The following is a 16234-nucleotide window of genomic DNA, read 5'->3' as shown; positions in this document are numbered from 1 at the left end:
CAAGAAACTAATGCCAACTACTTTACAGGAATAAATCCACCTCTAACGGTAATTGAGGAAAGAAATGACATTAGTGTGGTGCTTCATTTTGCTCAAGATAGCCCTAGATTAGATGTATCTGTAATAGTAATTACTACAATGAGCAAAAACGCAAAGCCACTTAGTAATTATTTATTTCAAGCAGTTGTACCCAAGGTAAATGTTTAAGATTTAGAATTTTCTAAATCTCTTAGGAATTTAAATCTTTGAATTTTCGACGAGGTTCTATAATTATATAACATTTTAAATTCTAAGAATTCTTGGAATATAAGTTTAATGTTAAAAAATCTGACAAGAGAATGGCAGTCTTAAGTTCTTAACATTAAAAATGTTAACAGTCAAAGATTTATAAATTTCAAAATTGTTCGAGAAATTATATATTATTTAATTAAACAGATATTTTTACAACTTCAATTTTATATAACTGTGCATAGAAATGCAAATGTAGACTGCAGGCGCCTTCTGGAACAAAGTTGCCAGGGCATAATCCATTCCTCCCTCCATCCGCAATTACGCAGATTATGCTGATTGCAAACCCTCTCAAGGTAAAGTAATTACAGTTCTTCTTTCTCTGAAGATAAATTAGTTGATCAATTATTTGAAGAAAAATGTTTAAATTAATTAACATTATTAATACGATATGATGATTTTTATATACTCTAATTGTAAAATAAAACTCCATAAAGCTGCTTTTTATGAAGTTATTTCATATATAACTTGTAAAAAGTTAGAAATACTTACAAGAAGAGGGCATGGTTGACTAATCATCGATTTTATGCTCTTGCACGTGATGAATCTACATGGAAAATAAGTTGATTCATATTCGAGCATTTTGTCCCATGCGTTTTGCAAATAGTATTATTTTATGCCTGAAATTTGGAGTAATCAGTGATATCGATATTGTAGATTATAAAACATAAAGAAAGCAGCGTTATAAGTGATTTATGACGTAATCAGTAACCGCAAGAGTAGTAATAGCAGAAACCTTGAATCGAAACCTACGTTATTTTATTATTTTTTATTTTGTTATTTTTTTATTTTTTTTTTAACTATTTAATTTGCAGGTATATTTTATTTATTACGTAGAAATAAATATTTGGCATATATTTAGTTACTTATCCTATATTTTTTAGTATATTTTGTATAAAACAATAATCAAATAAAAGAAATATTTTCACTTTTATTTTTAAAATTTCATCCATTTTCTACAAGTTTCTTAAATAATATGATAATGTTATACACATATCTTTCGTAAAAATGACCGTTCTAACAGGTACAAAATTCTATACTTTAAGGAAATTCAAAATTAATATCGAAAGAAATTTTATTTGAAAATACGAATAAAGTTTGTTTTGTAATCGACAATCAAAATATAATTGCAGCGAGTACATTTATAAGATGTGCTACATGTAGAAAAATATTTATTTCTTATGTCTTTAGCATTTACGTGGTCTGTTTAAAAAGCAATGAGACTGAATTTTTTTCTCAACAAGACTGCAGTGGATCGAAAGTTACATTCATACTCTACTTTCAGTTAAAATTTCAAATCGATAACATTAACACTTGTGATTCTACAATCATTTGTATAACAGTATGTTTGGATGACACGTCACAAAAATGGAACATAAGAATATCGAGCAGCGTTATACGACCAAATTCTATGTCAAACTCCAGGACAATGCGATGGGAACATTTAAGAAGTTGAAACAGACTTACAGAGATCAAATTCTATCCCGGGTACAAGGCATTTTTAGATGACGGTGAAATTATGAAGATGAATCCCGTTCTGGACCAACAATGACATAAACAATTTGGTGATTCAAATTTAATTTAATTGATTACTAATCATTCTCACTGTCAACACTTTTCAAATGTTTCTCTGTCACGTTATTCTGAAAGGAGGGGTGTTTTTTGGCCTACGTCAGAATCGCTCCAAACTGGTATTTTCTTTCTACCGATATAGCTCACAACCTTCTAGAACCGTTTGCTGTCCGAGCAATTAGAGGCTGAGAACGGGCAACTTGAAATCTCAAAAATCAATGGAGTTTTTCACATGGTGGTAGTGCCGGTCTCATTTCAGCATGTCATTGTTGAGAGGGAGGGAGAGAGGGAGGGAGGGAGGGAGGGGGGGAGAGAAAGAGAGAGAGAGAGAGAGAGAGAGAGAGAGAGAGAGAGAGAGAGAAAGAGAAAGAGAGAGAGAGAGATAGAAAGGGGCAGAGGGAGAGCGAGAGAGAGAGAGAGAGAGAGAGAATGACGGGAACCAGACGGGATGGACCAGGTCTGCCTCCCTCTCCCTCCCTCAGCCACCCTCTGCCTCCCTCTCCCTCTCTTCCCTCCCTTTTCCTATCTCTCTCTTCCTCTGCCTCCCTCTCTTTCTCCCTCCCCCTGCCTCCCTCTCCTCCCTCTCTCCCTCCCTCCCTCCCAACAATGACATGCTGAAATGAGACCGGCACTACCACTATGTGAAAAACTTCATTGATTTTTGAGATTTTAAGTTGCCCGTTCTCAGCCTCAAATTGCTCGGACAGCAAACGGTTCTAGGAGGTTGTGAGCTACATCGGTAGGAAAAAAATACCACAGTTTGGAGCGATTCTGACGGCCTTATTGACATCCCTCCTTTGACACAGAATTTGCTGTGTCAAACTTCACATAACGCTGCTCGATTTTCTTGTGTTCCATTTTCGTGACGCGTCACCCAAACATACTGTTATACAAATGATTGCAGAATCACAAGTGTTATTGTTATCGACTTGAAATTTTAACTGAAAGTAGAGTATAAAAGTAGCTTTCGATCCACTGCAGTTTCGTTTTGACAGTGTTACTAGTTGTTGAGAAAAAAATTTAATCTCATTACTTTTTAAACAGACTACGTATATCCGATTCAATGTGCAAAGGCAATGTAAACGTTGGAAAATGTATAATTAAAACTTACAATTAATTACTGTTTTTCTGACAATTTTCTAACCATTAGAACTGTTTTATAGTGCCTAGGATAAATAATTACTATGCAATCAGGATATGCTTACTCGATATATTTGATTCAGTCGTACAATCTCGCGTCTTTTCTCGCGCCTCCTGGCCAAGCGTACCACCCTAACATCTCTTTTTTTACATATATTATTATTGCTTTTAATTTTTAAAAGAATTTTTAAATAAAGTGATAAAATTAAAAAAAAGCTGACTTGAGATTACTGTCTATTTATATAGTATATAATCTTCTAAACTTTTCGGAGATCTGCGAATTCTCTTTAATCTAATATCGGCTTGCGGGCTTTTTGCTTCTTTCTCCGGCGAAATACTTAAATGATCCTCCTGCTTATGTTCTTCCCGATGCTCGATCGTCTCATCCGAAAGTTGTCCACCTTCCTCTTCGTTAGATATCTCCTGTTTCACGTATCTCCTCTGAAATTATGATCCGATGTCTATTTACGCATCCTTTGGAGATTCTGATCTGTGATTCTTAGCTGCTGTATTCACCGTCTTTGACCCGTCCCTTAACTCAGCAGGCATCTCGGTATGGTTCTCCTTGGAAAACGGTCTGATGTGTACCAAGTTTCTTCAATATCTTGCGCCGTTCACCTCTACTATATAGTCTCTTTTGCTTAGTTTATTCTCAATTGTTCCTTGGTCCCAAGCGTTACTTCTATCGTGGTGGAGTTGTACAGCAATAGATTGACCTATTTCAAGTTCCGGAAGATTCCTCGATTTTGTATCATAATAGAATTTGCTTCTCCCCTTGTTTAACTCTATCTTTGTAGGTACATCAGCTATCACTTTTGGCTGAAGATTATTGATGGAACTGGGTACTCCTGAACGTGTTCTTCTGGAATAGAGTCTTTGTACTGGGCTTGATCCTATCTTATTGGGCGTGTTTCTCCAGTGCAGCAGCATATACCACAGATCCTGACCGCTTCGTTCTGCTTTCTTTACTAACTTTTTTGCAATTTTTACAGTGGCCTCTGATTTACCATTGCTCTGCTGATGTTTTGGAGCCGAAGTCACTAACTCGAAGCCCCAAGCTTGTCCCAGATTCCACATCAGCTTGTTTTCGAAGTTGGTGCCGTTATCGCTACATACTCTAAGTGATATTCCATGTCTGCTGAATGTCTTCTTACAGGTGTAAACTTGTGTTTTCGCTGATATGTCTGATAGGATGTCCAGCTCAAAGAAATCAGAATAATAGTTGACTGTAATAAGGAATTTCCTCTTCTTTCCTTTATATTCCGCAAAGAACACATCCATAGACGCATACTGGAACGGATAATGCGGAATCTCGTATGACTGCATAGGTGGATTTGTTGTGAATCCCTAAATTCCATGCAAACTTCGCAGTGTTGTATCTTTTGCTTAATCTGCTCCGACATGCCCGGCTAGAATATTTTTTCTCTGGCTAGATTTAGCGTAGCTTCCACGCCGGTATGGGCGATGTGTACTAAAGTCACCATAGTTTTCCTTAATTCGAATGGTATGACGATTTTGTCGTTTCTAAAGACCAGATCATCTTGTGTAGCTAATTCATCCTTGTACTTGAAGTAAACTTTGCAGTCTTCGTACACGTCCTGACAGGGCCGGCGAAGTAAAATTTTTCAGTGTATGGAGTAGCCGGCGGACATTTGGAGAGGGGGGGTGGAAATAAATATTCACACTTATTTACATGGCAAAAGTAGCTGCTCTAATATTATTTTTTTTTATAAATGAATTGATTAGCTCCTCTTCGTCTAATCTCTCTACAAGATCTTGATGCGTATATAATATCGCAATATTATTTAACCGCTTTTGATGCATCGTTGATCTCAAATAATTTTTTAATAATCTTAAATGTGAAAATGATCTCTCATTTGTACACAACGTTGCGGGAATTGTTAAAAGCACGCGAACTAATTTTTTGTACTCGGATACAAGATCCCCGATGGGGTTTTGTAGGGGTGTTTCCGGGGTGATCTGAGTCACTCAGTTATGTGAGTATTTTATGCTCAGGTAAGATATGTTATTTTAGTTGCTTTCCATTTACACCAAAACTCAGATAATTCTCACTTGTGACGTCATAGCTCAGTTGAATGCACGTTCCTTTTGGATGCTGGCAAGTGAGATTTAACTGAGTTTTTATCCACAATCGAGACCGTGTGCTTTAATGAATCTAACAGACTCACATTAAAAGTGAGGCTATGAATCTGTATTGTTATGCGATAGCTTTGTCACCAAAATAAGCAGGTAAGTGCACAAAATGACATATCTTACCTGAGTATAAAATATTCACATAACTGAGTGACTCAGATCACTTGAGTGTAAATGGAAAGCAACTTTTGTATTTACCTGCTTATTTTGGTGACAAAGCTATCGCATATAATAATACAGGTCCATAGCCTCATTTTTAATGTGAGTCTGTTAGATTCATTAAAGCACACGGTCTTGATTGTGGATAAAAACTCAGTTGAATCTCACTTGCCAGCATCCAAAAGGAACGTGCATTTAACTGAGTTATGACGTCACAAGTGAGAATTATCTGAGTTTTGATGTAAATGGAAAGTAACTAATAATCGTTTGCTGAAACAATTCGTAACGTTCACAGAATATTTGACTTTTGGAGATTCATTCCGCAACGTGTTTCGTCTTACGATACAAATATCGGTTAGACTGATCGATCGTTCCGATTCTTATTGGCTTGCGTATTTAATCACGGGATTGCCAAACACGGGGAGAACACGAACTAGTGCCCCTTGATTTGACTGTGGTTTCTGGTAGTATTTTTTACGCTGAACAAAAAATTATATAGATCTTATAGGGCTAACTGCTTTAGTTTTCGAGATATGCAGTATTAAAGCTCAAAATAAATATAATATAAATATGATGTATATGACTGATCATGGCGGCTAAGCCGCTGCATGGTGCTATCTTTTCTCGTTGCGTCTCTAATGTAGTCCACACGTTCCGGCACAATACGCAAGGATCTATGAATGTTAATTTTCTCTATCATTCTGCAAACTTTGTTATCCTTCTCGATTTCGAAAATGTTGTGGTTCTGTATCTTCTTTGGAATCATATCGCTCCTCACTGAAGCCCTTGAAAGGGTGTCCGCTACTACGTTGTCTTTATCTTTAACAAAATATACCTCAAGATTATACCGTTGCAAAGTCATCAGCATGAGTTGGAGTCTTTTTAGAACTTTAAGTAATGGTTTTTTGAAAATTGAAATCAAAGGTTTATGGTATGTTTTGACTATGGTCTTTACGCTTCCTGCAATTATTTGGTCAAATCTTGTACAACCAAACACGATGGCTAGCATTTCCTTCTTTATCTGGGCATAGTTTCTCTCTGTTCTCGTGAAAGTCCTTGAAGCATAACCTATGACGCGGTCCATTTGATATGCTGGTACACCAAGACCGGTCGCGCTCGTATCGCATTCTATCGTAACAGGTTGCTGGGGATTAAAGTAGTGCTGCTTATCGATATTAGTTACTAGTTTGATCTTCTCAAACTCTCTGTCTTCAACTGAAGTCCATTTCCATATGGTATCTTCTCTCGTTAAGGATGTCTGTCTCTGATGACAGGTTCTTAATAAATCTGCTTAAATATGTAACCATGCCTAAAAAACGTAACAGATCCTTTTTGTCGTGAGGCGCTGGTATATTCTTTATAGCTTCAATCTTTTCTTCATCTGGCATAAAGCCTTCACTAGTTAACACGTGGCCAAAGAATTTTACTGAGTCTTTATATTCATAGACTAAGTTTGTTCCCATTGAGCTTGCAGCCTCTCTCCTCCAGTCTGAGTAACAGTGCTTCTAGATTCTTGTTATAATCTTTTATGGCCTCTTCCACGGTTTCGCCGCATCCATAGATTACAACATTATCTATTAGGATCTCTATGTCTTCCAGACCGAAAGTGATTTTTTGCATTTTCTTCGAAAAGATTTTTGACGCTGCAGATAAGCCGAATGCAAGTCTTTTCCATCTGTACCGATTAAATGGAATCCAGAAGGTTGTCAACCTGCTGCTGTTTTCAGTCAACTTAACTTGCCAAAATGCTTTCCTTGCATCCACTGTAGAAAATGCACGAGCTCGTCCCATCTCCGGAAGAATCTCTTCTAGCGTTGTGAATTGAAAATGTGGGCGTTTTAAAGCTACGTTCAGGGGCACTGGATCTAAGCATATTCTTAGCAAACTGTTTCTTTTAACTAACAGGATGTTGTGTACCCAGTCTGTTGGCCCTGTTTCTCGTACGATAATACCCTCTTTCTATAACGTTTCCAGTTCCGTTTTTAAATCCTCCCGGATACAGATTGGAATTCTTTGTGCTCGTTGCACTACCGGCTTTATTTTGTCGTCTACCTCCAACTCCACTTCTCCAGGTATTAATCCGTATCCCTGGGAAACTAACTTGTGCTTTTTGATTATCTGCTCTGCTTCTAGCCTGTCCTGAATAAGAGCTTGGTTTGTTTCAGCTTTGTCGATCTTGAAACTGCTTCCTCCAAAGCCTCTTAAGTGATCGCTAGAAGGCTTGAGTAATGGATTCGATGTCTTAGCGAGTTTACAGTATTCTTTAAATTCAATAATGTTGACCTCCGAACAGATGTCTAAATCGCAAAATACTTCTTACCACTTCTTTCCGAATTTGAGTTTTAATTTAACACGACCTTTTCTCTTTGAGTCCTTTATTTGGTTTATGCACGAAATCTTTAGAATTTGAGCTTCTATCCCTTCTTCCTCTGATGTCTCTTCCTCGCTTTTGTCCTCTTTGTCAATTCTTTCTGACTCTTTTGCTTTTCCTTGTCTTCTCACTTGTATCACTCTGTTGTGGCTTTATCTTGGCCTTCGTGCATGCTCGTAAAAAATGGTTCTTTCCTCCGCAGTTGGAACATACCTTACCTCATGCCGAGCACAGCTCTTTCTTGAAAGGATGTTCTTTAGCGCAGAATTTACACAGCTTTTTATCTTCTTTGCTGTTATTTGGTATTTTTTTTATCGACCTCTCATCTGTTATTAGCGTCTTGAGTTGCTGATCTGTCAATTCTTTTACCTTGCATGCTTGTTTCAACTTATTAAGAGTTAACGCTGTAGGATCTTCTTTAACAAACTTTCCTTTTAAATTCACGTCTCTGATTCCGAAAACCAATCTGTCTCTTAACATCTCTTCTATCGTCACGTTTTGATTGTATCTGCATACATCTAAGATCTTCTTTAATCTTATAAAATAAGCGTCTTGCTGGTTACATGAATGAAATATATACCTGTCATATAATAAATTTCGATCTGATTTTATTCTTTTACCGACAATCTGTAGCACTCTTTCCGCTGAGGTTTTCTCTGCGTTTGCTCTGACAGATGAAAGTTAGAAAACTTTTTCTTTGCTTTATCGCCTATAATAGATAGTAGAATGTTTATTTTCCTTACCTCTTCCTGAGGTCCCCATCTGTCAATTCCTGACGCAATTACATATGCGTTCCAATTTTCTTTAAAGAGGTCAAAGTTCTCGTTAATCTCTCCGACCTCTACCTCCAAGGATTGTGGCCACGGTATGTTTTGTGTTAGATAAGTGTTGGGTACGTCCTGTATCCTAGGGCTCAAATCTGCAGCCTTTTGAATGTTCGACTCGACTTGCTGTATCTGATTTTTCAGTTCAGTGAAGGCTTTCTCAATGCTCGTTAGGCACTCCGCATTTTTCTTCGATTCCTGGTCTTGGCTCTATTGCATTTGCTTGATAAGCAGCGTTTGCGCTGCCAAAAACTCGGTTAGTTTTCCTTCCATAGCGCGTCTCCTAACCTTACTTCTGAAGAAAGGACTTTTCGGCACGAATCTTTAGACTATTGTACTAGACTACTGTACTAATAGTCTCTAGGTTTTTTGTTTTTTTTAGAGGAAAACCACTTCTGACACCATGTTTTATAGTACCTAGGATAAATAATTACTATGCAATGAGGATATGCTTACTCGATATATTTGACTCAGTCGTACAATCTCATGACCTCTGCCCGCACCTTTTTTCGTGCCTCGCGACCAGGCGTACCACTCTAACAGAACTCCTATTATTAGAATCCGATTTTGCTTGTACTTATGTAAGAATTTAGGGTCGTAAGGCCAATTAAGTATTGATAGGAGATCGGAGAAATTATCTTATATTAGTAGTGGAGAGTAGCAACCTAAGTACTGTAAGAAATCAAAGAGGGCCTATCTCGATAGGTGGCTCCACACGTTGCGTGCGGAAGTCGCGGTAACGCGAGGGGCGCTAACGTCAGCGCTGTCGTCGCGCGGTCGCGACTGGCGTGTGATTGGTTGATGACATCACGAGATGTTCACGTGAGAAGTTCGTAACGGTCGTACCGGTCCAAACATGTTCCGGCGCGGTCGTGCGAGATAGTCCGAGAGAGTTCGAAGGAAGACGTGAAAGAGAACGGTCGTGCGTCGGAGGGCTCCCGCCTCTGTAAAATATATCCCGACGTATCGATACGCGAATCGAAGTCCATGCAATGGATTTTGTGGAAATGTAACAAGTGGAAATATATCCCGAGTTAAACGCCGAAACCCTTGTCTTTCTTTTCCTACACCAGTATCCTTGTCACATCGTAATAACGCGAGGTCTGATATAATCAATAATCGTGCTACGCTAAAGGGATTGTCACGTATATATTGAAGCCGGGAATAATAACGGCCAAATAATAACCATTACATTACAGTTCAGAAGTGGGATATTAGATCGTGAGTGTAGTCATTTCATACTCGTGTCGCGGTATCAACGACGTGCGCGAGGCTTGGCGTTCGCCGCAGTATCCCGTTTTCTTCTGCCCTCGAAGGACCCTGACATTACTACCGAGAGGTCTGCGTAAGCAATACTTTCGTTTCCGTTCCCGTGTGGCAGTGACAAGTGCGGGGTAAAGATAAAAGACATCCGTATAGACACAAGTTTCGACGGTCAAACGCATACGTATTCACGCTCACGCACGTGATTCGGAAGTGATACGGTTGCGTAAAAAGTTCAACAATGGCGAATATCCGTTCCCGTTTGGAGGGACTCTCGTTGGAAGAGCTCCAGGAAGAAGCCCGGACATACGGCTTAATGCCATTAGAGGATCGGCAGCTCTGCTTCCAGGCGATAATATCACACCTAGAAGAGAATGGCCCGCTTCGCGATTTCGTGAATCGACAGAATCAAAAAGGATCCGCTCCTGCTGCAGGAAGGAACGTTCCGGCGAGACCTTCCGATTTTTCGCAGTTCTGCTGTTTGATGTTTAAACAGTTGAGACTAGATCGGGAAGAACAGTCGAGGCAGAACCGAGAAATGATGGAACAAATGATGTCCGCAATAAATATGACACCGAGAAGCCCCGCTCGAGAACCATCGTTAACATCGGCCCACACGAATCGCACGGTGTCGTCAGTATCACCAGCGCAGGCAGTTACACTGTTAGCGTCTCAGTTATCGAAATTTAGCGGCACTCAGGACAAGGATGTTACTATATGGCTCAACAAAGTGGAGAATGTGGCGCGGATTCACGGTGTCACGCATGAGATTGCGCTCTTGGCTGCCACAAGCAAATTAGGCGGCAACGCGCAACGGTGGTTTGAGCACAGCACGGGGACCATCAATTAATTCTATACGATTTTCAAAAAAGCCATTACTCGCAGGTTCAAGAGAAGAACGCTTACGTACAAATGAGAAAAATTGAAGAACGACAATGGAATTTTCCGAAAGAATCCTTTATGGATTATGCGATGGATAAAATCGATCTGATGCAGAGTGTGACGATGCCGGATACCGACAAGATTCAGTTATTAATAGATGGCATTGCGAACATGGCGATGAGAGGAACGGCGACAGCGTTAGATTCGACGGATATCGATCAATTCCTGGACCAAATGCATCGCATCACGTCTTCGTGCATGCCGAAGAAAAATGTGACGGGTAAGTCGCAGAAAGGGAAGGACTTCGCGGTGAAAAAAGACAATCAACCTAAGGCGTCAGTGCCCTCCAACTCAGTGCCAGTGCCCAAGGATAAGTTTAGCGCCTATTGTAAAACAAAGGGCCACATTCGAGAGGAGTGCTTCAAATTGAAACGCAAAGAGCAGGCGCAGACGGCTACACCGGCCGCCTCTTCAACAGTTTCGGCGGTCGACATCGACGATACAACAGTTTCGTCCACTACAGTCCAGCCCTCCGAGACGACGACGGTGGCCTGCGTGGCAGAACAGGACCGGAGGCTTGAGCTCGACAACTTCCGAATTCAGGTTATATCGTTAAACAATGTAAATTGCGATTTAGTAGCTCTTGTAGATACGGGTAGCCCCATATCCTTTGTTCGTCCGTCCGTGTACGAAAATTACTTCGAAACGTCCGACAGTGCGAAAAATTGTCCTCAATCATACAAGGCGTTGAATAATTCACCGATTCAAGTTCGTAGTACTGTCTCGTCCAAAATTGTTTTATCTCCGTTACCCGAATTCTCGGCTTCGATCGAGTTAAACGTTCTAGTAAATGACTCTCTATCAATGGATTTAATAATCGGCATGGATTTCATAAATAATCACAAAATAAAAATAGTGTATAATCCATCATCCGACAATCCAGAGAGTAGATTACAATTATTTAATGAGATAGCATTTGCAGACGTGATTTCTGAAACTCTGGAAGAAAAATTGTCTTCCATCTAGACGGATTTTGATAACGGAGTGAAACAACGATTGGTAGCGGTAATCGAAGAGGTAGAGTCGGCGGAGGTACCCCCTCCTGGAGAAAAATACTTAGTTAGAGTCACACTTAAAGATAAGTCAACATATGCGTACTCGCCTAGACGCATTTCGTGGAAGGAGAGAGAAATAACGAGGGAAATAACCGACGACCTTCTGCAGAGAGGTATAATTAACCTTTGTTGTACACACTGGGTCTTTTAGACCCCAGCGTATTTTCAAATGCGTTTTTCTAATACGTACAATGCGGATCGGGACCTGTGCTGCCATTTACCTGTAGTTTTGGGATAACACTTCAAGATCTTATACATAGTTTTGCCCGCCCGGCTTTAGTCTGCTCTTGGCAGTGGTGAGAAGTTGAAAAACGCGTGATTTCATAACAATATAAATATACTTTTTTTAACTCCGCTATAAACTAATATTTTTCCTTGAAAGTGTAGTATTTCAAGAAAGTAATTCCGCAAAAATTATTAAAAAATATAAAAAATTGAATTTTTTATGCATTTTTAAGTGAAAAGTCCATTTTTCGGTTTCTTTTGTTAACATATCATTTATAATTCTTTTATGTTGCAAGATATTAATGAAACCTATTAGACCTTATTTTGGAAGCTTTGAACAATAGCCAGCAATTTTGTTTGAGTCAAAATAACGAATTGTACGTCTGTAATAAACGTTTAAAAGTGACTGGGGTCTAATAGACCCCCTGTGTACAATACGTAAATTTGAAGAGGTGTGTACAACAAAGGTTAAACCGAGTTCATCCCCTTATTGCGCGAGAACCGTGATAGTTCGAAAAAAAATGGTAAATGGCGGTTGTGCGTGTACTTCCGACCGTTGAATTGTAGAGTATATAAATGGAAGTATTCTTTTCCTGTAATCGAAAATTGTTTAGTGGATATTGAAAAAAGAACCGTGTATACATTAATAGATCTAAAGGATGGATACCACCAGGTGGAAATTCATCCGGAAGATACGAAGTATTTTTCGTTTGCTACGTACGACGGACAATAGTAGAGTACGTACGTTTGCCTTTCGGATACAGCGAATCAGGAGCCGAGTTTTACGAACGTTTACAAAATCTCCCTGATTTGGCAACATTAATACGATTACGCCAAATTATATTATATATGGATGACATTCTTATAGCTACTGATATCGTTGAAGAAAATTTGAAGATTATTAAAAGAGTACTTTTAGAGCTTAAACGGTACCAGTTTGAGATCAAAATTGATAAGTGTCAGTTTTTGAGATTAAAAGTCGAATTTTTAGGATACATTGTGTCGGCTAACGGTATAACAATTAGTGAAAGGCATACGGACGTGATTCAGAAATTTCCTATTCCGAGAAAAGTGTTAGATGTACAACGATTTTTGGGTTTAACGAACTATTTCAGAAGGTTCATTCAGAACTACGCGAGCAAAGCAAAAACTAACTTGCTACGCAAATCGAGTAAATTCGTTTTTGGCGAAGATTGCCGACAAGCTTTCGAATCTTTGAAAAAAGATTTAGTTTCGTACCCGGTTTTAAGACTTTATGAGCCTAATGCTGAGACACAACTGCATACCGATACAAGTCAATTAGCTATAGCTGCTATTTTGCTGCAAAAGCAGAATGATGGTGTTTTCGCTCCGGTGGCTTATTTCAGCCAAGCGACGAACAAGGCTGAGGCCAATTACCACAGTTTTGAGTTGGAGATGTTTGGCTATTGTAAAGTCGGTCGAGAGATTTCATATTTATCTTTACGGGTTAAGATTCACGATTGTAACGGATTGTCAAGCATTAGTTTATGCTGTGAATAAAGCTCATTTAAACCCAAGGATCGCTCGCTGGACTTTGCGCGTCCAGAATTATGACTTTAAAATTATCCATCGCGCGGGTGGAAAAATGGCGCATGTAGATGCCCTCAACCGTATTGTGGCGTACGTCGATGCCATGCCTGCAGAGAGAGAGCTTGAATACAAGCAGTTAACAGACGTTAAACTTAAGGGTATCGCCGAAGAAATAGAATTTAAGGAGAACGATAAGTTCGAGCTTATTGAAGGTCTAGTCTACCGAAAGGGTACAGATAAACCACGATTCGTAGTCCCGGAATCCATGATCAGTAACGTAATTCGAGTGTACCACGATAACATGGCGCACTGTGGAGTAGAAAAAACAGTGCAAGGTATTGGGGCGAATTATTGGTTTCCGTGCGGAAAAGGGTGCGCGATTATATAGAAGACTGCCTAGTATGCTTGATGTCAAACACATCGGTGAATTCTCGCGAAAGCGAACTGCAGACATCGGATCCCCCTTCAGCTCCTTTCCAAGTACTACATACCGATCATTACGGTTCCTTAAAAGAATCGATTGGCGGCTTTAACCATGTCCTTTTAATCGTGGACGCGTACACGCGATTCACATGGTTGTTCCCGGTGAAAACCACCAATTCAAAAGAAACGATTAGGCAATTTGAAGGTCTATTTCGTATATTCGGTAATCCAAGCGAAATAGTGTCCGATAGAGGAACTGCATTTACCTCGCACGAATTTTCCGAATTCCTGAATTGTAATAACATCAAGCATCGTAAAGTAGCGGTAGCTGCCCCTTGGGCGAACGGTTTAGTTGAGAGGGTAAACAAGTTTTTGAAATCTTCCTTAAGAAAGCTCGAAGAACCGCGCAAATGGAAGGAATATTTGAGTACAGTCCAGTACGTAATAAATAACACGTACCATTCCTCGCTTAAGAGTTTTCCCTCAAAAGTACTCCTTGGTTACGACCAACGTAGTCACGTAGACGCTAAATTAGTAGAGCATCTCAATCGTTTAGCAAAAATCGAATTTAATTTTGAAGCCTACCGTGAGTCAGTTCGCGAGGCGGCGGTCGACTTTACCGAATGTATTAAGAGTTACAATAAGTCATATTACGATAAGCTGCATAAAAAGCCCACTGAATATAATACAGGTGACCTGGTGATGATTCGAGATACAGTTGTAAAACCCGGAGAGGATAAAAAGTTAAAGCCTTCTTATAAGAGCCCGTATAAAATTGCAAGAGTTTTGAACAAAAACCGCTATGTGGTAGAAAGTATTCCAGGTTTTGATGTTACTTCCCGCCCGTACAACTCGATATTATCGCCAGATCGCTTGAAACCATGGATCAGGGTAATTAATCCCGACGATTCGAAAGAAGTTAAAAATGTATCCAGCGTATAAGTTTATTTGTGTTGAATTAGTATAAGTTCCGCTGCGAAATATATTAAACGTAGCTCCTGTGTTTTATGTTTTCATGATCGAAATTATAAATGCGATTATTTATTTACTTTTAAGTTCGAATTTTTGTGATACCAAAGATTAATAATTCTAATCATTTAGTTTTTATGTTCAAGTTATGCGATAAATACGCGACAGTGCCAGTCGAAATACAACGATATTTGATATGTATGTTATGCAATAAAAACCGGATTACATTCGGGTCGAATGTCGCTTCAGGCTGGCCGAACTGTAAGAAATCAAAGAGGGCCTATCTCGATAGCCGTCGATAGGTGGCTCCACACGTTGCGTGCGGAAGTCGCGGTAACGCGAGGGGCGCTAATGGCTCCTGCACACAGGACGCGGCAGCGCGACAATGCGGCAACGCGGCACCACGGTAACCAATTACCGTCTTGCCTTTCCGTTCTACTTCTGAAAGTAGTACGGAAAGGCAGATGGTGATTGGTCACCGCGTTGCCGCGTTGCCGCATTGTCGCGCTGCCGCGTCCTGTGTGCAGGAGCCATAACGTCAGCGCTGTCGTCGCGCGCATGGTGTAAGAAGAAAGGTGAACCATTGCGCATAATGGCGGAAGTCTGAGATCTTAACCAATCAGAGCTTGAGCTTTTAGGTAGCGCGCTCTTTAAAAGTTTCAGAAATGAAATAAGATATGTATAACGCAATTTAGATAAAAATATGTTATATTTAATATATATATCACAAAAGTGAAGCATAATTATACAGACTGTTTGTTGCATATATGTTTGAGTTTTTTTTCTTTTCTAGTACAGTTTTGTTGTTTTATCTCTTGATTAATCTGACGCAGGCGTATATACGTACGGGTTCGTACAAGGCACGCGATTACACAAGCGGGAAAAGAAACTTTTGCGCACGTGATGCTTGTTACCTTGTCAAATATACCACTTTCTTTGCTAAATGAGCGCCCATGAAGTTTTACAAATTCTTCGTTCATAATACTGGCTGCTGTCTGCAAATCTTTGGAGGGATACATACAGTTTCCTCTGGATATGCAAGACAGCCAATTATCTGTCAGAGGAAGAGTTGACGTAGGAACACCTAATTCTGGGTATTTATGCCGAAATTTATGTGCAACATAACCAGCTATATAAATCAAAGCTTCTGTTTCAATTGTTAGACTAGCTATTGAAGTTTCAAATTCTTGAAGCAAACTAAACTCATCAATGGTTGGAGTAGTATAAACTATCTGGGTTTCTGAAAAAGTCATAAAATAAAATAGTATTTTTTATTTTTTTGTATAAGCTGTCACTCA

The 16234-nt window shown here is 39.4% G+C and overlaps 1 protein-coding gene across 12 annotated transcripts in view; it reads left to right on the top strand.

The window, feature by feature from the left end:
- Positions 1-16234, top strand: part of Gga (ADP-ribosylation factor-binding protein Gga) — a 116967-nt gene that overhangs the window by 22795 nt on the left and 77938 nt on the right. For all 12 annotated transcript variants that reach the window (XR_011732178.1, XR_011732177.1, XM_071779151.1 and 9 more), the window contains 2 exons: positions 29-195; positions 474-584. Coding sequence is in view for 10 of the 12 variants with exons in the window: in XM_071779151.1 (XP_071635252.1) it covers positions 29-195; positions 474-584 (278 nt within the window). In the remaining 2 variants the exon portion in view is untranslated. The remainder of the gene's footprint in view (positions 1-28; positions 196-473; positions 585-16234) is intronic.

This window comes from Temnothorax longispinosus, chromosome 5 (assembly GCF_030848805.1).
Source record: "Temnothorax longispinosus isolate EJ_2023e chromosome 5, Tlon_JGU_v1, whole genome shotgun sequence".
Lineage (NCBI taxonomy): Eukaryota > Metazoa > Arthropoda > Insecta > Hymenoptera > Formicidae > Temnothorax > Temnothorax longispinosus.
This window is presented reverse-complemented; position numbering and strand designations above follow the sequence as displayed.